Raw genomic sequence first — 23066 nt, 5'->3', positions numbered from 1 at the left:
CATACAGTACTGATCACAGAAGTCTGAGACAGAGCTGGATCTAATCTGCGCTGAATAAACATTAAGTTGCTTGTAATTCAACCGAGTTATACCTGTTGGATGGGTTCCAACAATGATCATTTAATGTAGTATTATTTTTAATTTATTTTCATAGATTGGAGCATATGATCAACAAATATGGGAAAAATCTGTTGAACAAAGAGAAATCAAGGTAACAAATTTATTTCATTTTGTATATTCTATAAATTGATTATTAACCACAGTTTATTTAATATCTTTCTGTCGACCTTTTAAGGTACAAATTAATATTACTTACGCTATCCAAACTTTTAAATAAAGAGGTAAACTCTTTTATGAGGACATATTCATGTGTCTTTGCCTCTGATGGTTTTCCTCTTTTTGTTCTTTAGCATCTTTCTGTTCTTTTAAACTCTAATTTCTCATGATTATTTTTTGTCAGCTCTTTCCCCCTGTCACTTGTCACCTTATACTTCTAGTTTGCTTTTCCTCCCTTTTGACGCTGTCATTGCTCTGTACAGTTTATTAAACGGGTAAGTGTTTCAGGATTTTTCCCGCCTGAGTGATCCTGTGCAAGCGCTGCTCTGTTTAATTGAGATCTGCTTTTTGGTGCTACTAACAGAATGACTTGGACGCAAATAGAGTTGCTGAAAAGTTGGTCATTTTTTGAAAGAATTTAGGAAAGTAAAGCATTAATTGAAATGTTTTCGTAGTTCATAGTTTCTTCTTGGACATGTAATCATTTAACGCTGATAAGACACTCTCATAGGCTACCTTGCTAACATGGGAACTATTTTTAACTAAATTTGTTCTGTTTCTCAGCAGTCACACCTTTTCAGTAATAAGGTTTATATTTTTCATTTGCATAGATGATACTAATCAGTGTGTTCCTGCACGAGCTAAACTTAATATTGGCCCAGAGAATGTTACTTTAGTTGCTTGACAGTTTATATTTTGTGCAGAAAGGTTTATATTAGATTGAAAACCAGTGTCTATAGTTACTTAAAAATTTCAGTGTTTAGACAACTTAATGATCTATAATGAAGAGGAAGATTCTTTGCCATTTGTTAATTTTAATCTTTGAACTATTTTCATGAAGAATTAATACAGTTAACAAAGGTGCAGTGAGCACCTACTATGTCTTAAATATAGGATTAAATCATGGGGACAGAAAGATAAAATAGATTATAATTTTGTAGATGAGATACATAATTACAAACGAGATCAGTTCAATTAAGAGAGGGATGTGGGGCTTCCCTGGTGGCACAGTGGTTGAGAGTCCGCCTGCCGATGCAGGGGACACGGGTTCGGCCCCGGTCCGGGAGGATCCCACATGCCACGGAGCGGCTAGGCCTGTGAGCCATGGCCGCTGAGCCTGCGCGTCTGGAGCCTGTGCTCTGCAACGGGAGAGGCCACAGCAGTGAGAGGCCCGCGTACTGCAAAAAAAAAAAAAAAAAAAAAAAAGAGAGAGAGATGTGTAGTTCTCTCTTGGGATGCAAAGTGGGGAAGCAGCCCTGGGGAGGTTAGGAAAGATTTCACAGAGGAAGTGACTCATGAACTGAGTTTGACAGACATTAGAGAGAATGAGGAAGACATTCCAGACAGAATGAAGAGCATATGAAAATATATATGAAGGAAGGAAGGAGCATGACTGACTCAGAATCCTCAGGGAACTTGATGGCTAATAGGTTGGGTGGAGGAGGGCGATTAGAGTGATTAGGAGTAAAACATGAAAGGAAATGGAAGTCAGATCTTGAAGGGGCTTAACTGCTTTACTCAAGAGTCTAGGCATAATCTGGAAAACAATGGGAGAGACATTGAAGGATTTTAAGCAGAAAAAGTTACCTGATTAAATTTCTATTTTAACAGCTTCACTAAGGCAGCACTAGTGTGTGTGTGTGTGTGTGTGTGTGTGTGTGTGTGTGTGTGTGTGTGTGTGTGTGTGTGTGTGTGTGTGTGTGTGTGTGTGTGTGTGTAAAACATTCTGTCTGGAATGTCTTCCAAATTCTCTCTAATGTCTGTCAAACTCAGCTCATGAGTCACTTCCTCTGTGAAATCTTTCCTAACCTCCCCAGGGCTGCTTCCCCACTTTGCATCCCAACAGAGAACTATACATCCCTCTCTTAATTGAATTTATCTCATTTGTAATTATGTATTTCATCTACCCATATATATATGTGTGTTTTATGTATTATACACATTATACAGATACAGCTATAGGAGTGAGTGGATTTACGTTGAATGATGAGAGAAAAAGGCTGAGAACAGAACACTGGGAAACAACATTTAATGGATAGGTTAAAAAAAAGAGATGTAAGTGAAGGAGGAAAGAGAAGTGAGAGATCTATGAGACAACGGTCTGAGACTATCATGAAGAGCTGGAAAAGTTAAACAAATAAAGGGCAGCAGAGAGGTCTAGTAAGATGCCTTGAAATCTTTTATTCTCTTTGACAGTCTTTAACTTGTTGGACAGGGAATGTTAAGTACCTTGAGAGATTGTGTTACCAGTTGGCACATTTGGATGTTTTTTGAAACTTAATCCCCTCCCCCAAATATAAATATATATATATATATATACTTTGTAATAGTACTTTGTAATAGTAATTGAAGAACTAAAAACAGTATTAAAACTTACTTTTGGGCTTCCCTGGTGGCTCAGTGGTTGAGAGTCCACCTGCCGATGCAGGGGACACAGGTTCGTGTCCTGGTCCGGGAAGATCCCACATGCCGCGGAGCGGCTGGGCCCATGAGCCATGGCCGCTGAGCCTGCGCGTCTGTAGCCTGTGCTCCACAACGGGAGAGGCCACAGCAGTGACAGGCCCGCGTACCGCAAAAAGAACCCAAACAAACAAAAAAAACTTTTGTTATTTTGAATTAAAAAGGTTAATTTGTTGACAAGTGTGACATTTTTCTTAAACATTCAAGTGGAAGCAAATTATTTATAGTGTAAAATAATTTTGTATTTATTCTAAGGAAGGTAGAGAAGTGTGTAACTGTGGTGTATTAATGTTAATATTTGATTTAAAAGAACAAAAGCACTGTACCTGTTGCTTAGAGAACACTAACAAATGTATTGAGTTTGTCCTTTTAGGTAATCGATTTTTTTATTATCTGTCAAAGCAGTGAGCAACAACTAAAGAAATCAAAGAAAGCCATGAAAATATATTTCTTGGAAATTTTTTTATATTAAAGACCCTAGCTGATATTGCTAAAGTGTAAAGTCTTTTCTGAGTTGCAAGTGATTTTTTTCTTAAACGTTTTAGAAATTATAACTGAAAACTGTAGTTTTCTGATCACCTTGACCCAAATTTAAAAGTAAATGTGGACTTCCCCGTGTTTTAGCACGTACTAGAGTTGTAAAGCTTCAACAGAACGAACTGTGTTATTTAAAGTCATTGTAAAGGAAAAAAGGGATTGGGGAAACTAAACAGGATTTCCGGAAAGTGAAACTGATGGTTATGTCCTTTGATAGAGTCTACGTATTAATAGTTCCATGCATGTGAAGTCTGGATCGTTGACCAGAAGTACCTTCTAAACTTAAACAGAACTTGTAAGCTTTTTGGCTCAACATTATGTGTGTGCTTAGATATTTTGAAAAATTCAAAACTTCATACTTATTTGTGTCATTGCCCTTTAGGAATGTACTATAGGAGTGTAAGTGTATATTCAATAAAGAATATATTATTTGGATTCTTGGAGATTAATTGTATTCACAGTACTTGATAATTTCTTTTCTTTCTTTTTTTTTTTTTTTTTTTTTTTTGCGGTACGCGGGCCTCTCACTGTTGCGGCCTCTCCCTTTGCGGAGCACAGGCTCCGGACGCGCAGGCTCAGTGGCCATGGCTCTCGGGCCCAGCCGCTCCGCGGCATGTGGGATCTTCCCAGACCAGGGCACGAACCCGTGTCCCCTGCATCGGCAGGTGGACTCTCAACCACTGCGCCACCAGGGAAGCCCAGTACTTGATAATTTCTACTTTCTAGTTAAACCAGTAGTTTAAAAAATCTTTTTCTGAAACTAAGTTAGTTTTCCTTTTTTGTTTGTTCACTCAAATTTCTTGAAGTTCATAATTATATTTAGTACTGAAAGCTATGCTGTTTTGTGTGAATGTAGTTTAAACCAATTTAAAAATTGTCCTACTTAAAATATCTACTTAATTAAAATCACCTTTTATGAAGGCTGACACCTTGGTCCTAATATCTTTTATTTTTGTGAATAAAGTCACTAATGTTAGAAGATTTGTCAGTGAAATTTTTCTTTATCTTTCTTTAAACCTTTTACATATTCTGATAGGCCACCTTGAGGGGGAAGTTTTGTCGAAGTTGGCAATTATGCTATGACTTTACAATGTAGCTCAAAATAAATGTTTTAATAAAATATAAAATAGGAAATGAACCACATATTAAAAAGGTCAAGTAGAATGAGCATGTTGAAAAACAACATAATTGCATAAATCAAAACAATTTACTGTTCCTTTTATAAGGGCTTTAAGTTTTTAAAACAATCTTGATGAAAATTTTAGGTATACGGCAGTAAATTAAGCTTCAGATTTGTTATAAACATTGGCAGTAAGGTTATTTTCAAAGTGCTAGAAAAATAATATATAAAAGACAGAAGTAAAGTAAAATACGTTACTGTTTTCAAATTTGTTGGCGCTAATAAAGGTAAAATATCATACAGACTTGATGCCAAATTTGAATAGTGCTTGATTAATGAATTTTTGTTTAAATACATGTATTATTAGTATTGCCTTTCCAATTTGCAAAATATTGGGAATGATTTATAGTCTATCAGCCACTCTGTCATGACATTAAAATGGGAAGTGAAGTACAGATAGAGTTGTTTCTTATTATCTGCAGTAGTTATGTCCTTTCAAGTCGCCATGAACACTGAATTAGTGAATATTGACTCTTGCTCTTAGGAGAAATACAGAGTTAAGTTCCTGTGAGTCCCTAGTCACAGCACTTTCGTCAACTGGTCAATACATAACCTTGTTTTATGACACCTTATTTAATATATGTTGTTGATCCATTAACATTGAACTCATGGCCAGCAGCTCATGCCTGAACAGAGCTTACCTAACACATTTTCTCAGTGAGGCACGTCACAGCCTTCTTGTACGTAGGAACACTGGACCGCATGTCAGCACTATCTAGGGGACCATTTTAAACCACAAAATTACCGACAAAATACAAAAAATGCAAAAGATTTGACGTTAAATAGACTGTGAAAAGGAACTGAAACAAGAAAGCTGAAGCAAGAAGGCAGAGTGTTGCCTTGTTTGACCTCAACTGGAAATGTGAACATTGAGTGACTCAAATTTTTTGCCACTCTCACTCTGTGCATATCTACAAATGACTGCAAAATCACAGCAAGTATTGATTTTAGAGACCAATAAATTTTAGTGAATAGGTGAATTTGCAAATATGGAGTCTATGAATATGAGGATTGACTGTATATAAGATTATCATGGCTATGTCTTCAGCCCTCACCCTTCTTTCTCTTTTGTTTTTGTATCTGGGTAGTTCGCAACTTCACATGGACAGACTATTTGAAGGAGTTCAGAGGTTAATTGCATCTTGATTTCAGGGTACATTTTTGGTTTAAACATCTCAGTTAATTCTGAGCTCAAATGCTGTCTTATTCTTTGTTTTAGATAAAGGCAGTACTTGATCAAATTTTTAATTTAAGGGGTCATTGTTACTTGGATTAGGACTAAACAAAGGATTTACTGCCAGGTTACTTGGTGGATTGAATGAACAATAAGCAAATCATTGAAACACTGTGTCATCGCTAAGCACTTGGATTCCAAGGAGTTTAGCCTAAGCTCCTCCAATTCTTAACATCCTAGTCTTAAGTTATAAAGTGTAATTTATGTTTTGATAGTTTTTTCATTGATTTTGATCTCTAGCCCTACTCTAACTCTGTACACTGATGGCAGAAACTTAATCTTAGTGTTCAGTAATTCCAAGTTGAAACTAATTCAATTCATGATTTCTGCCTTCTCCCTCCTCCTACTGGGCATGGCATCTAAGGTATGAGGTGATAAGGTTGCATTGTGGTCTGATTAGTGGTTGGCATGTGAAGATAGTGGCAACCGTGAGATGTGCATCATCCTCTCTGGGTCTCACCCCTACATGCTGGCATCTGCTAAGAAATCTGCATCCCTGTCTGTTCTCAGCTCTGTGATCCACTGCTTTCTGCAGGAATGCCCCCAGCATCACACCTTAAGGGCCCTTCAGGGCCACTGCTCTCCTAGCCAGCTTCAACACTTCCCTGTGCAAAACTGGGGCCACCACAGTCTCCTGGACCATCTCAGGCTGTAATCCAAATTGATTGGTAGCAATAGTCTTTGTTTTAGAATTATGCTTTTAGTAATAAATAGGCCTGACATGTTGCATATGCGCCTAAATTTATCCTTTGGGAAGGTAATAAAATTTATTACAATACTATAGTTGTGTTCCATTTGTAACAAATATATAACGTGTTAGTTTTTGTCCATTATATTAAAGTTTTCCTTTTTAATTGAAATTTTTAAGTGTTGATTCTGGGTTTTAAAAATATATGTATATATAATGAATTTCAATACTACTTTTTTATTGAGTTATAATTGACATATTAGTTTCAGGTGTAAACCATAATAACTTGATATTTTATATATTGAGAAATGATCCCCACAGTAAGTCTAGTTTAAATAATTGTCCCCATACATAGTTACAATTTTTTTTTTCCTTGTGATGAGGACTTTAAAGATCTGCTCTCTTATTAGTACTACTTTTAATATATTACAGGGGTTAAGGAATAAACCAAAGAAAACAGCACATGTGAAACCAGATCTCATAGATGTCGATCTTGTAAGAGGTGAGTCTTGAATAAACAAATGTTTAATGAAGTTAGAAATTGACCTTGAAGAAACAGAATTCAAAATGGGTTAGATATATATGTTTGTAGAAATAGAAGCAATGTGAGTCTAAATGAAGTCAGAAATAGTATAAAAAAAAAGAGAGGATGGAAGCATTTAAATACCACTGACTAGTCTTTTCTCCCACTAAGAATCATTCCAAGAACTAATAAGTGTAAGAGAAAAGCAGCTCGTATTTGCCTAGCACACAATAAGGCTTGTTATAAAAATTAAAGTGGTATTTTTAATTCCTAACTGGAACTGACATTTGAACATTGTCTTGTATTTATAAAATATGTGGGAGAAATTTTGCTGTTATTCAGTTAAAAATAGTTTTTTTTCCAAAGTACCTGAGTTAATATGATAACATGAATAATGTTTTTAAAAGTGTCTCCTACCCAAAATTGGACAGTTCCCACTCATAGTACAAAATAAAATTTCATGTTTTATTGTTCTTCAAATGTTGAAATTTTTTCTTTAAGGAAATTAAAGAGTAATAAATGTTCTCTGTCATTTTGTTACTTTTCTCAGGGTCTGCATTTGCTAAGGCAAAACCTGAAAGTCCATGGACTTCTCTGACTAGAAAGGGAATCGTTCGTGTTGTATTTTTTCCCTTTTTCTTCCGGTGGTGGTTACAAGTAACATCAAAAGTCATCTTTTTCTGGCTTCTAGTCCTTTATCTTCTTCAAGGTATAATTGATAGAAATGCAGTTTGCTTTTAACTTTCAGCATATTTTATTCTTAGGATTACTAAGGCTTTTTTATTTCTAACATATGCTAACTACTACTGAGTATGAAAATAAACATTTATTGTGATATTTCATTTAATAAGACACAACTAGTTTGGTATTTAAAATGTTAGAGAAAACAAAGCAGTTATTTTCCAAAATAACTTTATGAAAATTTGAATCTGTGGATGGCTAAAGAAAAATACAAATTGAGAGATTTTTAAAAATTACAGTCTCTTCCAAATGCAGCCCAACATATACATACATACCAGTCTCTTTTTTTTTTTTTAGACATCTTTATTGGAGTATAATTGCTTTACAATGGTGTGTTAGTTTCTGCTGTATAACAAAGTGAATCAGCTATACATATACATATATCCCCATATCTCCTCCCTCTTGCGTCTCCTTCCCTCCCACCCTCCCTATCCCACCCCTCTAGGTGGTCACAGAGCACCGAGCTGATCTCCCTGTGCTATGTGGCTGCTCCCACCAGCTATTGGTTTTACATTTGGTAGTGTATATATGTCCACGCCACTCTCTCACTGCATCCCAGCTTACCCTTCCCCCTCCCCGTGTCCTCAAGTCCATTCTCTAGTAGGTCTGTGTCTTTATTCCCATCCTGCCCCTAGGTTCTTCATGACCTTTTATTTATTTTTTTTAGATTCTATATATATGTGTTAGCATACGGTATTTGTTTTTCTCTTTCTGAATTACTTCACTCTGTATGACAGACTCTAGGTCCATCCACCTCACTACAAATAACTCAATTTCATTTCCTTTTATGGCTGAGTAATATTCCATTGTATGTATGTGCCACATCTTCTTTATCCATTCATCTGTCAGTGGACACTTAGGTTGCTTCCATGTCCTGGCAATTGTAAATAAAGCTGCAGTGAACATTGTGGTACATGACTCTTTTTGAATTCTGGTTTTCTCAGGGTATATGCCCAGTGGTGGGATTGCTGGGTCATATGGTAGTTCTATTTTTAGTTTTTTAAGGAACCTCCATACTGTTCTCCATAGTGGCTGTATCAATTTACTTTCCCACCAACAGTGCAAGAGGGTTCCCTTTTCTGCACACCCTCTCCAGCATTTATTGTTTGTAGATTTTTTGATGATGGTCATTCTGACTGCACACCAGTCTTTTTTTTATGCAGCCTTGAAGTTCATTTTTCCTTTCTCAGCAGTGTTTTTGTTTTTCCTCTTAACCTTTGTATTCCGAGACTGTCCTCATTCTGTATTGAAATTCTACATGCCATGTACTGTTCTAAGTGCGTTTCACAGACACTCATTTAATACAACAACCCAGTGAAGAATGGGTACTATTATTATGCGTAGCTTATAGACACAGGACCTGAAGGACCCAAGGGCCCAAAGCCACACAGTCACCAAGGGTAGCAGAGCCCAGGTCGAACCCAGGCAGTCTGACCTCGAGCCACATGCATCACACCTCTGGGACGCTGCCTCCCATCACAGCAGCCTGCAGCGCAAAATGCCCAGTGCTCCTGAGCGCTTGCAGCCTAAAAGAAGAGGCCGTTCACATTCCATTGCTCTAACAAAGCAACGAGTTTAGTTTGGTGGTACCCTTTCAGTCTCTTTAATGTCTTTTATTTTTTTAAAAAACACAATCAGAATCCCGAATGATTATTTAAATATGTTTAATCAACAAATGCTAAGTAAAAGATAATATCTTTTAAGTAAATGAAAATACAGTAAAAATGAAAGACTTCTATTTAGGTAAAGTTGTTTTTTTAAGCCAGGGTGTATCTTATATACATAAGAGGGAGTGAACTTGTAGTTATCTTCTAAGGCTATCTAGTTTACCTAGAGGAGAACACTTTCTTCTAAAGTGGTTAGAAATTGCAATTGCTTATTAGAGTGATAATTAATCAGTACCATTCATTGTAACCACTGTGCATTGTGTTTTTTTGATATTGTTGCTTTCTAGTATTTGAAGGCAAACAAGTTTGCAGTGTAACTAGTTCACATGCTGTGGCTGAAATTCACTTACTGGCTTGCCTAAATTAAATAGGGTTATGGTTAGGGAACACAGCTTAGATCAGGCATGAAAAAGAGGTATTTTCAGTTCCAAACCGAAGTTTAACATTATTAGTGTGTATAAGGATTGAACACTGAACACTCTCCTAGCAAAGCTTAGTTTGAAAAGTCACTTAGCGACTTCCCTTGTGGTCCAATGGTTAAGACTCTGCACTCCCAATGCAGGGGGCCCGGGTTCGAATCCTGGTCAGGGAACTAGATCCCGCATGCCGCAACTAAGAGCCTGCATGCCGTAACAACAATGACAAAAAAAGAGCCTGTGTGCTGCAACTAAAAATCCCACATGCCGCAACTAAAGATCCTGCATGCCGCAACAAAGATCCCGTGTGCCACAAGTAAGACCAGGCGCAGCCTAAATAAATAAATACTAAAAATAAAAAGTGACTTAACCTGTTCCAAGTTATGTAGCCAGTGACAAAGCTGTGATATGACCCTAATGACCCTCAGCAGTCTGCTAGTGCCTTTAGAAACCCCTGTGCTTCCACCTCCTTGCATGTTGAGTAGGGTATAGTGCTCTGAGCTATGTCCTCATTCTCTATCCCACCTTCATCTCCTGAAGAGTAGAAGAATTATTTGCAGTCAGACTGGGTTTATATAACTACTTATAGTTTTTCACTTCAGACACATGCCTTTTAAGTATCTCAACTATGTATTCTCAGCTCTATCCCTACTTCTTGCTTCTATCATGCCCTTGTCTTTTACCTTCTGTCCATTTACCTTTTAAATTAACGAATCCAAACCAGCCTCTTAAGTTCTAAATTTTCCTAATTATCATTGCCTTCAAGATAAAAAGCCAAGTTTTCAGTCAGTCTCTTATTGAATTTCTCCCCAATTTTAACCAGACTAAATTAGCTCTTTACTCTTTCTTAAACATTCTATGCCTTTTTTTTTGTAACCTATATGCTTTTGGGGTAACTCTCTTTGCCTGGGTAGCCCTTTTTTCCTTTTACGTACTTGGTCAACTACTTATTCTCTCAGAGTTACATTAACTCTGAGAGTTAGTCATCAAAATTCCTTCATAAACCTCCAGCTTAATTACATATCTTACCTATCTATCATACTGTTTTAGTCTACTCAGGCTACTATAACAAAATACTACAGACTGGGGGACTTAAACAACAGAAATTTATTTTCTCACAGTTCTGGAGGCTGGAGGTCCAAGATCAAGGTGCTGTCAGGATTGGTGTCTGTTGGAGGTTTCTCTTCCTGACTTGTAGACGGCCACCTTCTTGCCATATCCTCACATGGCCTTTCTTCTGTGCATGAGCTGGGAGAGATTTCTGGTATCTCTATCACTTATAGGGACACTGGTCCTTTTGGATTAAGGCCCTACCCTTATGATTTCATTCAACCTTTATTACATCATATAGGCCCTATCTGTTAAGATAGTCACATTGGGGGTCAGGACTTCAACATTTGGAATGGAGGTGGGGGGCACAATTCAGTCCATTACAGGTGTTTTAATTATTTCTTTATATGTCCCCCGTTTCCTCTAAACTGAGGAGGGTGTCTGTGATCTTAGCAAGAATGCCTTTAGATTTATGTGTCTAGTTTTCATTGCAGTATTAAGTTGTGTACTTTAGAGATCATGTTGGCTGTTACCCTGTTCCAAGAATTTATTTCTGAATGGCATGGTTAGCCAGGGGCAAACAATAAAATAGTCTGAAAGAGCTTGTCTGGAGTAACTTTTAGACTCATTTAAATTTAGAAAAATTATCTGGCAAGGAACGATGTTAGAGCAACTTTTAAAGTTTTGAGGAAGTGACTGTCAGATCTATAATTAAACGTATTTTCTTTCCCTTTTTATAGTTGCCGCAATAGTATTATTCTGTTCCGCTTCTAGCCCACATAGCATACCTCTGACGGAAGTGATTGGGCCGATATGGCTGATGCTGCTCCTGGGAACTGTGCACTGCCAGATTGTTTCAACGAGAACACCTAAACCTCCGCTAAGTACAGGAGGTAAAAGAAGAAGGTACTGTCTGTTTAAAAGTGATCTTTTTGTAGATTTTTGTAATTTGAATCCAGGCTTGTTCTTGACTTGAATAAATAAAATGTTATCTTGTAAAGTTGCTTTTTAAAATAAAGCAGTGAGCTTCAGAATCAGTGACTGAATGATTTAGTTTCTGTTATTTGCTTCAGAGCCATTTTGAGACCCCATACCTGTTTTTGTTTTTGTTTTCTTTCTTGAAGCTCATTGCTGAGGCACTTAATATCAATGTAGGGAATACACGTTAGCTGGCATTGCTAATAATTCCCACTGTTTACAAAATCTTGTACTTTGGCAAAAACGAAAGTCAGGGAAATTTTTCAGCTAAATTCCATTTATTAAATGTCATTTGAAGCTGTTTAGTATTGCCCTTTGACTGAGTAAGTATAGCAAGTCTTACTGGCCACTTAGCACAGTGGACTTCTGTTTTAAGGGTTTTTGGGAGCAATTCCTCTTTTGAATATTGTTGCTAAGAGATTGTGACATTTGCAGTTTTGGGATATTGAGATTTAAGTCCTCTTTATTTTGAAAAAAATAATACCTCATTAGATAAATAGCACTGCAGATCACACAGATTACAATTCTCTCCAATTTAAATTTTCTTCTTTCTTCATCTGCCAGTAGGTGGCATTCACATAGGGAAGGAATGCTTTTGTAAATATCTGTCCAATGTTGTCCTTACAACCTAATGTCCACTGACCTGTCAGTATGAGCAAGGAACAATGCCTTAACGTTTATAGAAATTGGTCTTGAATATATACTTAATATTTGGCATAACTTTTATCCAGCAATCTGAAGTTTACTATGTATTAAAGTTCCTGTGTTTATGTTTAGCAAATTTTTAAATGTACTACTGAGAAAGTGGTTGTTAAAATTTTAAAGCTACCTTCCACTCTTAATCTCTTCTAATGAAGGAAATTAAGAAAAGCAGCCCATTTGGAAGTACATAGGGAAGGAGATGGTTCTAGTACCACAGATAACACACAGGAGGGAGCGGTTCAGAGCCACGGTACAAGCACCGCTTACAGTGTTGGCGCTGTCTTCAGAGATCTCTGGCATGCTGCTTTCTTTTTATCAGGGTTTGTATTTATTCAAGACTTCATATGGCATAGAAATGCACTATCCCTTTTCTGGCACTCCAGTCTCAGGTAATGAGTACTAATGACTTTAAATATGACAGCCCTATTATGGATTTTATTCTGCTAAGTTATAATGCTATAGGTAATGAAAAAATAGAGACCATAAAAATTTACTTTGATATATATGTAAATCCATCTATGTGAGAATGAATATATACCATCAAAGTATATTCAGTTAGGATTTTTTGATTTTAGTTTCTTTTGTGATTTCTCAAGCACTATTTTATTTCTATTAAATTGGGTATTTAATTTTTATCGGCACTATAGGTAAAATTGGCTTTATTAATATGTCATGTGAGTTGTATGACTTTTTTTTAGCCTCAATTATCTAAAATAAAACATAGGTATTGTTATTTGAAAGAATAAAATATATACTATAATATGAAATTCTGTTTTTGTACTTTGGGTTTTTTGTTTGTACCATAATAAAAATTTACCAAAACTGATGAAAGTTGCTAAGTTAATAAATCAAGAAAAGGAATACTGCAAGTAACTATTTACGGTCACTTTTGTTAACTTCTCTACTAATATCATTGTTTTATCAGTTTGTGATTGTGCTCTTATGATAAAGTGTATCATGCATTATACAATTAAGCAGTTGTATCATGGCATATTCTTATTGATTGTAATTTGGGGGGAAATTTTCCCAAATTTTAATATTGATAGTTTGCAGTAATGTGGCATTAAGTTGATTCTCTGACTTTTTCAGCCACTTAGTTTTCTTCCAGAGAAGATACAGGTTTGGTTTTGTTTTTTGCTTTTTGTGGGGCTTTTTTTGGCCGCACTGCGCTGGCATGTGGGATCTTCGTTCCCCAACCAGAGATATCGTACCTGCACCCCCTGCATTGGAAGCACAGAGTCTTAACTACTGGGTGGCCAGGGAAATCCTTGTTTTGTTTTGTTTTTAACTTGGGTTGGATTCTGTCTGTCTGTCTCTCTCTCTCTCTGTTAGTCTTTTTAAAAAATGTATATAAATAGCTCTACTTTCTGACAGTAAAGATATGATAGTTTTATCACTGCAGAGTCAATTTCTTAAACATTTCTCAAGACTTTCTGTTAAGCAATTATAAATAGAGTAGTGGATATGTTTTGCTTTGGGGGGATCATTTAGTTGTTTTCGTTGTCTGAAACTGGTGTATTATTATGTAGTATTCAGAATCCTCCTAAATTAACAGGTTGGTGCCTTTAGAATTCTACCGTGTTTCTCTAGTCAAATGAGTTTCAGAGTTTAATTTTCCTCTTTTGGGGCTGTAGCATGACCTTGACTACTAGTAATTGATATTATAATGGCTAAATCCCTTTGGATTTATTCCCTTTAATCATGACAACTATAATCTAAATGTTTTTAAAGATGCAGTATTTTCAGCTGTCTCATTTGCGACCTAGTTTGCCAGCATATGAATGAAACTGTTTTAAATATTGGGTACAAAAAGATCTTAAGAAAAATGTTAGTTTTAGAAGTTCTGAACTGATTTCTGGAATCTTGATGATGTCTTGGTGTTTCAGGCTTTGATAAATCAGAAAGGGCTTAAACTGAAATATCAACTGAGACTTAAAATTGTTTCTGGTGATAACAAGTTGAAAAGCTGGATACTTCCATTAAGGTATCTGAATTAGCATAACATAACTGATGAGAAAATAAATGCATAACCACACAAATATCTAAGCTTTGTATTTGGTGACTTGATGGTCTTCTAGATGTTAGACACCCCCCCCACCCCGGTACGCGGGCCTCTCACTGCTGTGGCCTCTCCCGTCGCGGAGCACAGGCTCCGGACGCGCAGGCTCAGCGGCCATGGCTCACGGGCCCAGCCGCTCTGTGGCACGTGGGATCTTCCCGGACCAGGGCACGAACCCGTGTCCCCTGCATCGGCAGGCGGACTCTCAACCACCGCGCCACCAGGGAAGCCCTGGAAACTACTCTTTTTAACATCCTGTATTTATATGTTAGAAATGCCCTACTTATTATCATCTCTAAGTACATTTCATTCTCAAGATAAAACTATTCTTTTTAAAATAAGGCATAGTATTTCTTATTTGAAAAAAATTGGAAATTATTGTAAAAGAATTCTACAAACCTGAGAAAATTAAGGCAAAGTATCAATTAGAAAAGATGTAGAAATCAACCGTATTTCCTAAGGATTTAGCCCTTTAATATCAGTTAATTGTCTTAAATTAGCATAATTATAGTTGCTACTAGAAAGATTAAATAGGAAGAATTACATCTAGATCGTGGGGCTTCCCTGGTGGTTAAGAATCCGCCCGCCAATGCATGGGACACAGGTTCACGTCTGGTCCGGGAAGATCCCACATGCCACGGAGCAGCTAAGCCCGTGCACCACAGCCACTGAGCCTGCACTCTAGAGCCCACGAGACACAACTACTGAAGCCCATGTGCCTAGAGCCAAGTGCTCCGCAACAAAAGAAGCCACGGTGGTGAGAAGCCCATGCACCGCAATGAAGAGTAGCCCTCGCTTGTGCAACTAGAGAAAGCCCACGCATAGCAACGAAGACCCAACACATCCAAAAATAAATAAATAAATATTTAAAAGAGTAGATTTTACATCTCTTCAGCATAATACCTATTTCAAAATTCAGATGGATCCTAAGTACTCTTTCATGTCCTTGAAGATTCATTTGACGATCACAATATCATTAAAACAAAGTCAGTAGAAATTATGCTCTTTTTTGAGTAGAAAAAGTAACTTATATAAATTGACTTGGTGAGTTAGAGACAGATATCAGAATAAAACCAGGTTACTTGTTAATTCCTATGTGTGACTGACCTACCTTGAAGATTTCTGTTCTGTTTAGCTTCCATATTTGCTGTTTTTAACACTAAAGTGAAAATTAGATTCAATAAATTGATTTTCTTCACAGAATGGAGCATACTGCATAATATAAGTTAAAATGGTATGCAGTTCCACCAGAAATTTTTGATACAGGGATTAAAATTTGGTTTTTACTGACTGTAGTTTAAAAAGTTCAGTCATTTAAGCTATAGACTGGGTGAAGGTCTATTGGATGTCTTCCACAGACAAGCATGAAGACTGTGTAAATGCCAGTATATTCCAGATTTTTAAGACTATCTTATGGCCACAACTAGATAACTTATTAAATTTGCTAGAGTCACTGTATTTTAGAGTTGGACTGGTCCTAAAAAGATTACAGGTACTATAAATAAACCCAATTTGGTACACACCTCTCAAACTTATGTGTGGTAGAGGATGCCTTGAGAAACATAGGGTCCCAAAAGTCTTTGAAGGGCTATGTTAGTATGTAATCAAGGTGTATGCATAGCTCCAGATAGCAGTGATGGTTATATGCAGGCCCCTGTGTCATTTTCTTATATCTGAGATTTTATGCATTCTGTTTCTCTAACCTCCTCTCCTCCTTGATTCCTAACCTTGTGCAAATGAGAGCAAGGCCAGAAATTTCATACTATGTTCTAGAACAAGAGTTATCTGTTACTGTTAACTTCCCCCTAGCAACTCTAATGTCCTTTAATACTGAAAGGATGATCTTCAGTTGGCTCAATTTGTATACCTCTGAATATTTTTGAGAGCACCAAGAAATACTTCCAACATTTTTTCCATGGCAGGACAGAGTATCATGAGTGTTCTTGATTACCTCACTAGGTTTTTTAATATAGAAACACAGTGGTTTTCATGTTTGACACAATACATTTGATATTTTATAAGCTAGTAAGTTTTTAAAAGTTGTGTTAACTTTTTGGCTAAACTTTTTATGTGAAAAAATTCAGTTTTATGATTTACTTATGGTGTAGATTGTACATTTATTTGCATTTTTTTAGAAAAGAATCAAATTGTCTCTCACTATATCTCACAAAGGAACTAGGGTAATTATACTACATGTAAAGTCATGTCCTCCTAAGAGTATTTTTGACATAGAGCTACCCTTCTTGAATGTCAAGCATAATACTTTAAAGAAAATTTTACACAGGTCATGCCGTCCAAAGATTCAAGTGTTAATTAGTTATTAGCTAGTTATAAAACTATAAGCCATGACCATGGCAGTGAAATTGCACATTGTATCTTTGCAAATGCTTTTTGTTCAGAATCCAGTGCAGCAGTATATAAATGCTGAACCACTATGTTGTACACCTGAAACTAATATAATATTGTATATCAACTCTACTTCAATTTTAAAAAAATCCAAATGCAGGAAATACTGTTTCTGTCATGGAATATGTAAAATCATGGTAGACTTGTATGTCTCCATTTTCAACATACTACTAACCTCACTGCCCAGATGCCTGTGACTCATAGTGTTTGGGTTGGTCTAAGAAACTATTGTTAACTCTGGTTTTATTAAGTGGGTGTATTATATGCATAAAGTGTAGCTATCAAAAGGTAAGATCTTTCTGTGGATAATACTAAAAAGTACCATTTCTTTCTATATTGTAGGACAATAATTCCTAACCAGCTTCTTTCTATCCTGCTTTTGTTTTTGATAGGGAATGATGATTTAGAATTGTGTTTATTTTAAAATCAACGTGCTGTTAATATTGAATCACTATGCCGTAAAAAAAAAAAATTACAAAAAAAATGCAATTACAAAAAAAAAACCCCACTAAATTCTCCCCTGAGAAGGAGGAAATTCTATTAAATGATCCCCTGCCCCCCCAAAAAAGAAAGGAAAAAAATCAAAATATTTAGCTTCCTTCAGTTTATTTTTTTACATATTTTTCAGTTCACTTAAATAGAAGTAACTTCCCTTTAAAAAATATACTCTAAGTAGAATTTCATAATATATATATTTAAAAAATAAATCTCTCACTCCCACTGTCTTTCCCTAATAATTTTACCCCCTTTTGTAAGGGAATGGGAAGAATTACTTAAACATATGAGTCTTGGTAACCTGTGTTCCTTTTGAGAAATTAATATAATTCTGTGAAGTTCTTACTTTCAGCAATTAATGACTATGAATGATATAGCAATCAGTGGTAAAACTAAACCTTGCCTGGAGCAGTCACAATTTTTGACCCTCTTCAACCTGCTTTATTGGTACTTAGCCCTCCTACATTTTCTCCTGTCAGCATGTCCCTGATGCTCAGATCTAAAGTAATCAGTTTGTACCTTTAAAAATACATAATTTTATTTTGAAACAATTTCAAACTTACAGAAATGTTGAGAGAACAATGCAAAGAACTCCCATATATCTTTCGCCCAGAGACCCAGTTCAATTCTGTTAATTGTCCCTATTAATATCCTTTACAGCAAAAGGATCAATCTGGGATCATGTGCCACATCCAGGGGTCATGTCTTGTCTCCTTCATTGTGGGACAGACTTCAGTCTTTCCTCAAGTTTCATGTTTTTCACAGTTTTGAAGATACAGGGCAGGCAGTCACTTTGTACAATGTCTATTAATTTGGTTTTGTGCAGGTGGTTTTCTGGATGTAGCTCCAAGTGACTTGTGAGAGCTCAATATGTGTATCTCTTCCCAGTGCTGTCTTCAGCCTTGTCAGTTGGTATTTGAAATTGGCCGTGGTAGGATTATTTACACCATGGAAATAAGGGAACACTATAAACAAGAGCTTTTTACCCCTGGATAGCTGGTTGTTCAACATTTAGCAGCCTACCACTGAGTTAGTAGTGTGATATTTCTTCATAATTAAACCCAGTTATGCATTTTTGGCAGCAATATCATTGCATCCTGTCAGGTGGCAAACTATGTATATTTGTTCCCTTACTAGTGATATTTATATGAATCACTCGATTAAGATAGTGTCTGCTATATTTCTCCATTGTAAATTTATTTATTTTTTCCTTTATAATCAACAAATGTCCTATGTGGAGATACATTAACTATAAAAATAACCTATTTCTCATCCCACCTTCACCTTCTGGTTTTAGCATCGATTGATGATTCTTGCTTGAATTATTATTATGGTGGCTGTCAAATGGTAATTTTTCTAACTCTGTCGTTCCTTCTACATTTATTACTTGGCATTCTACTTTATGGAAGAGCTTTCCTTTAATTATTTACTTATGGATTTCTATTTTTTTCAATTTGTTGCTGTCATTATTTATTTTGATATTAGATTGGCTTCAATTTGGCCAGGGGAGCCCCTTTGAGCAATGTCTTTGTCTTTTTGGCATGTCCTTATCATTCTCTGAACCCTTCCTTACTTTCTGGCACAACAAAATGTTTCCAGCTTCAACTTGTACTTCCTCTGCCTCAGGCCTGGAATGAGTCACTTCTTCAAGCAGAGTGGTATATAGAAACCAAGATCTGAATGCTGGATACGCTCATTGCTATTGTGGTGTTGCTACCCTGGGACCTTCTCAGTGGACAGAGCTAGAAAGTGTGTGTGTGTGTGTGTGTCCGTGTCCTTTTACATTTATATTTATTTCTTTAGATATAAGCCATGAATTTGCAGTGGAATTTGCAGAATTTCCAATTCAGATACAATATCACAGAGTTCATTTTATCTTTTCTTCTCTCTATATCTTCCTTCTCTATCACTGAAAAATCTGGTTCCTATTGTCCTCAATATACTTATTCAATTAATCCTCTGTATGTAGCCCATCTCCCATCCCCTCTGGGCTGCACCCGGCCCCCTGCCCTAAAATTGCCTTCGAATGAGTTGCCATTACTGGCTGTTGCTGGGCTGCTCCTGCTGTTCCATTCCAACAATGCTTTTGCAAATGCTGTTATTACCAGCCCCTGTCAAGCTGCCTCGATTTGTATCTTGAGCTGCTTTGTAAACTCTGAGGTTGGCACTTACATTTAGTGTTTTCTTTGTTATTTCAGCTTGGTTTGCACGTTATCTGCACTTAGCAGAAGAGAAGCATCAGGTAGCTACTGTAGCTTAGTAACTTGCTGTTCATATCTTCTGATAGTGTTACTTGTATTTCGAGGAGATCTTGGGAGAGAGAAACAACCCAGAGAAGATTGGAAGGAGGCAGAGATAAGGAAGAGAGGAAGTAGGGAGGAAGTAGGAGATAGCCGAAAGGTAAATAGAACGAGTGCTACTAGTACTCCTGCCCCTAGCTTAGCATAGTCTTTACTCTGTCCTGGTAAGGAAAGAATACATTCCCCTTAGAAAAATTCTTAAAGCAGCCGTTATTACTGATTCAAAGCCCTTTTCACTACGCCTGTATCTTTTGGCCCTCTAGGGTTCTGGTTCACTCTGCAAGTTTACAGCTACTTTTTTTTTTGCTTTGACCATTGGCTTCTAGGCCTGTGTTATTATCAGCTGCTTACTGATCTTTCTCAGGATATTCCCAGGCACTTCAGGTCCAACGTTCTATCTTTCTTCCCAAATAAATTTCTCTTCTTGCATATCCTGGCTGATTAATGGTTCTGTTCTATCAACTTTTCAGTCTTCCTTCACCTTATTCACCGCCTTCCCCCTCCCTTTCCAGCCCAATACAGTTTCCATGAAGCTTCATAAATACCTTTCCAGCACACACTTTCACTGTCTTTGAGTTTCTCACATTTTTAAGATATCAAGTAACTTCACTTCCCTTGGTCTTTTTCCACAAGTACACATTGCACAATATTCAAGGGAGAGGTAAAGGGAACAGTTAATAACTGGCATTTCTATCTCTTTCTTCTCTAGGCAGAGAAGTTCACAGCTTTTCTCTGCACCTTTTATTTTCTCTTTTGCCCTTTCTCCTCTCTGCTGTAATTCATTTTCCTCCCTCCCTCTGCCATTCTTAAATGATCTTTGTTCTATGGCTCATTCCCTTAGTCTCTCCATGCCTCTTAGGGTAATATAGAAAGAAAAGGGTCAGAAGATTAGACTTTTGAGTCTTGCAGCTCTGCTGAGGTGTGTTCTTCATGACCAGAAAGCATCAGAGCTCTGTAGAGCATATGGGAGGTATGGCCTGTCTGTCCCCTTTAGTAGTCTTGCAGGAGAAGGTCAGGAAGGAAAGGGGCCTGTTTGTACGAGACAGAAATCTTCTAGGCTTTGATGAGTGTGTTAAGAAGAAATCCTAACAGGCAGTTTCCCAGAGAGTGGGCATTTGGAGGTAATGTGGAGAATATAATTAACCTCGTAGTCAGAAGGTCTGTGTTCTAATGTCAGCTTTGCCTCTAACTGGCTATGTGACCTTAAATAAGTCGCCTAGGCCTCTTTATATTTCTGATTCCTTGTTTCCAAAATGAATATTTAGCATAGATGAATTCTAAGGTCCTGCACAGTTCTGATAGATTCCAATAGAACTGAGTAACTGTAGTGTTAAAGATAACATTTTTTCTCCATTTGAAAGTCCTTTTGTTTTTTGACCTGCCTGAAGGCAATATACTAGTTTTATTTTTCCTGTCTTGCAAAACTGATACTTGGAGAAAATTCAAGGGAATTTATTTAAATATAATTAAATACAATTACTTTTTAGTAATGTTTTATGACAGACTTAATCTGCATTGAGCACATTTTAATTTCATGTGGGATTTACATTATGTTTCTACTAATATTTCTTTTGGATAGCCATTCTTTCACCCACCGTAGTCTCTGAAGAGGACTCTTCAAGCATTTGCCTATTAATCAAATGGTTTATTATTTTCCATGTTATACTTCTTGTATTGAGAAAAACTTAATACCTATAAGTGAAGAACCTCAATTGTAGTCTTTTAGGTACTTGTAAGCTACATGATTACTAACTTTTTTTCTAGAGTATTTCAGTGGGTGAAAGAGGTTACTTCTTTTTCTTTGCGTTCTTTGTTTTTACTTCTTCCATTATGTAGGATCTTGTACAAAGTTTTCCCTTTTTTCATGTGCTTTTTGTGTTACAAAAGTCCTGTGTCTCCATTGTATATTAAAATGAATTTATCAGAATATTTATGTATCCATACTAATGGTAAAGTATTTGGGTAAAGGAGAGTATTAAAACTAAGTTAAACCACTAATTGCAACTTAATAATTACTGAGGTAGTTCTTAAAAAATAAGACCTTAAAAATATATTATTAACCATAATAAAATCGCTAAAATTTTGATCCTAGATTTTGCTCAAAGACCAGGTGATTTTTTTTAATCATTTTTTTAGTAAATTTATTTATTTATTTTGGCTGTGTTGGGTCTTTGTTGCTGCACACGGGCTTTCTCTAGTTGTGGCGAGTGGAGGCTACTCTTCGTTGTGGTGCGCAGGCTTCTCATTGCGGTGGCTTCTCTTGTTGCAGAGCATGGGCTCTAGGCGCGCAGGCTTCAGTAGTTGTGGCATGTGGGCTCAGTAGTTGTGTTTCACGGGCTCTAGAGCACAGGCTCAGTAGTTGTAGCGCATGGGCTTAGTTGCTCCACGGTGTGTGGGATCTTCCCGGACCAGGGCTTGAACCCGTGTCCCCTGCATTGGCAGGTGGATTCTTAACCACTGCGCCACCAGGGAAGTCCAGACCAGGTGATTCTGACCAATAATTGTTTGGTAAGTTAGGGCATGTCTCGTAGAATTGCTATTTGTAAGACCTTGAAACTTATAAAATAAGCTGAAGTAGGACATTGATTTACATGTTTATTTTTTACGATAGATATTATATTTCTGAATTATTTATTGTAAAAATAAGGTAGTGATTAAAATGCTGAGAAATAACTACCAGATTTAATTATTAACAGATCATAATTTCTGCTGGTAACCTATCCAGAATAAGCTAAGTCCACATAACATGCTTCACATATTTTCCTTTTTAGATCAAAGAAAGCAAAGAATTCAATTGATAAATCAACTGAGACTGACAATGGCTATGTATCCCTTGATGGGAAAAAGACTGTTAAAAGCAGCGAAGATGGAGTACAAAGCCATGAACTTCAGTGTGAAACTCTTCGGCCAGAAGAGGCAACCTGGAACACAGGAACACTGAGGAACATTCCCAGCAAAGTAAGTGTGATTTTTTTTTTTTTTTTAATTTTTATTTTATTATTTATTTATTTATGGCTGTGTTGGCTCTTCGTTTCTGTGCGAGGGCTTTCTCTAGTTGCGGCAAGTGGGGGCCACTCCTCATCGCGGTGCACGGGCCTCTCACTATCGCGGCCTCTCGTTGCGGAGCACAGGCTCCAGACGCACAGGCTCAGTATTTGTGGCTCACGGGGCTAGTTGCTCCGCGGCATGTGGGATCTTCCCAGACCAGGGCTCGAACCCCTGTCCCCTGCATTGGCAGGCAGATTCTCAACCACTGCGCCACCAGGGAAGCCCCGTAAGTGTGATTTTTAAAAGTATTTTGTGTGATTTTATGTTAGTTAATGGGAAGTGACTTAGACATAGTAGTTGCCCTTG

The 23066-nt window shown here is 36.9% G+C and overlaps 1 protein-coding gene across 2 annotated transcripts in view; it reads left to right on the top strand.

The window, feature by feature from the left end:
* The window catches only part of PHTF2 (putative homeodomain transcription factor 2), a 121971-nt gene that overhangs the window by 67715 nt on the left and 31190 nt on the right, over window positions 1-23066 (top strand). Inside the window, exons 3-8 of one of the 2 annotated variants that reach the window (XM_081243887.1) lie at window positions 155-211; window positions 6808-6877; window positions 7449-7607; window positions 11513-11678; window positions 12608-12772; window positions 22484-22670. In XM_081243887.1, coding sequence (XP_081100013.1) covers window positions 155-211; window positions 6808-6877; window positions 7449-7607; window positions 11513-11678; window positions 12608-12772; window positions 22484-22670 — 804 coding nt within the window. The remainder of the gene's footprint in view (window positions 1-154; window positions 212-6807; window positions 6878-7448; window positions 7608-11512; window positions 11679-12607; window positions 12773-22483; window positions 22671-23066) is intronic. The other variant, XM_081243888.1, reaches the window with a different exon arrangement.

The sequence above is a fragment of the Mesoplodon bidens genome, assembly GCF_964165515.1.
Source record: "Mesoplodon bidens genome assembly, chromosome: 9".
Taxonomy (NCBI): Eukaryota; Metazoa; Chordata; class Mammalia; order Artiodactyla; family Ziphiidae; genus Mesoplodon; species Mesoplodon bidens.
This window is presented reverse-complemented; position numbering and strand designations above follow the sequence as displayed.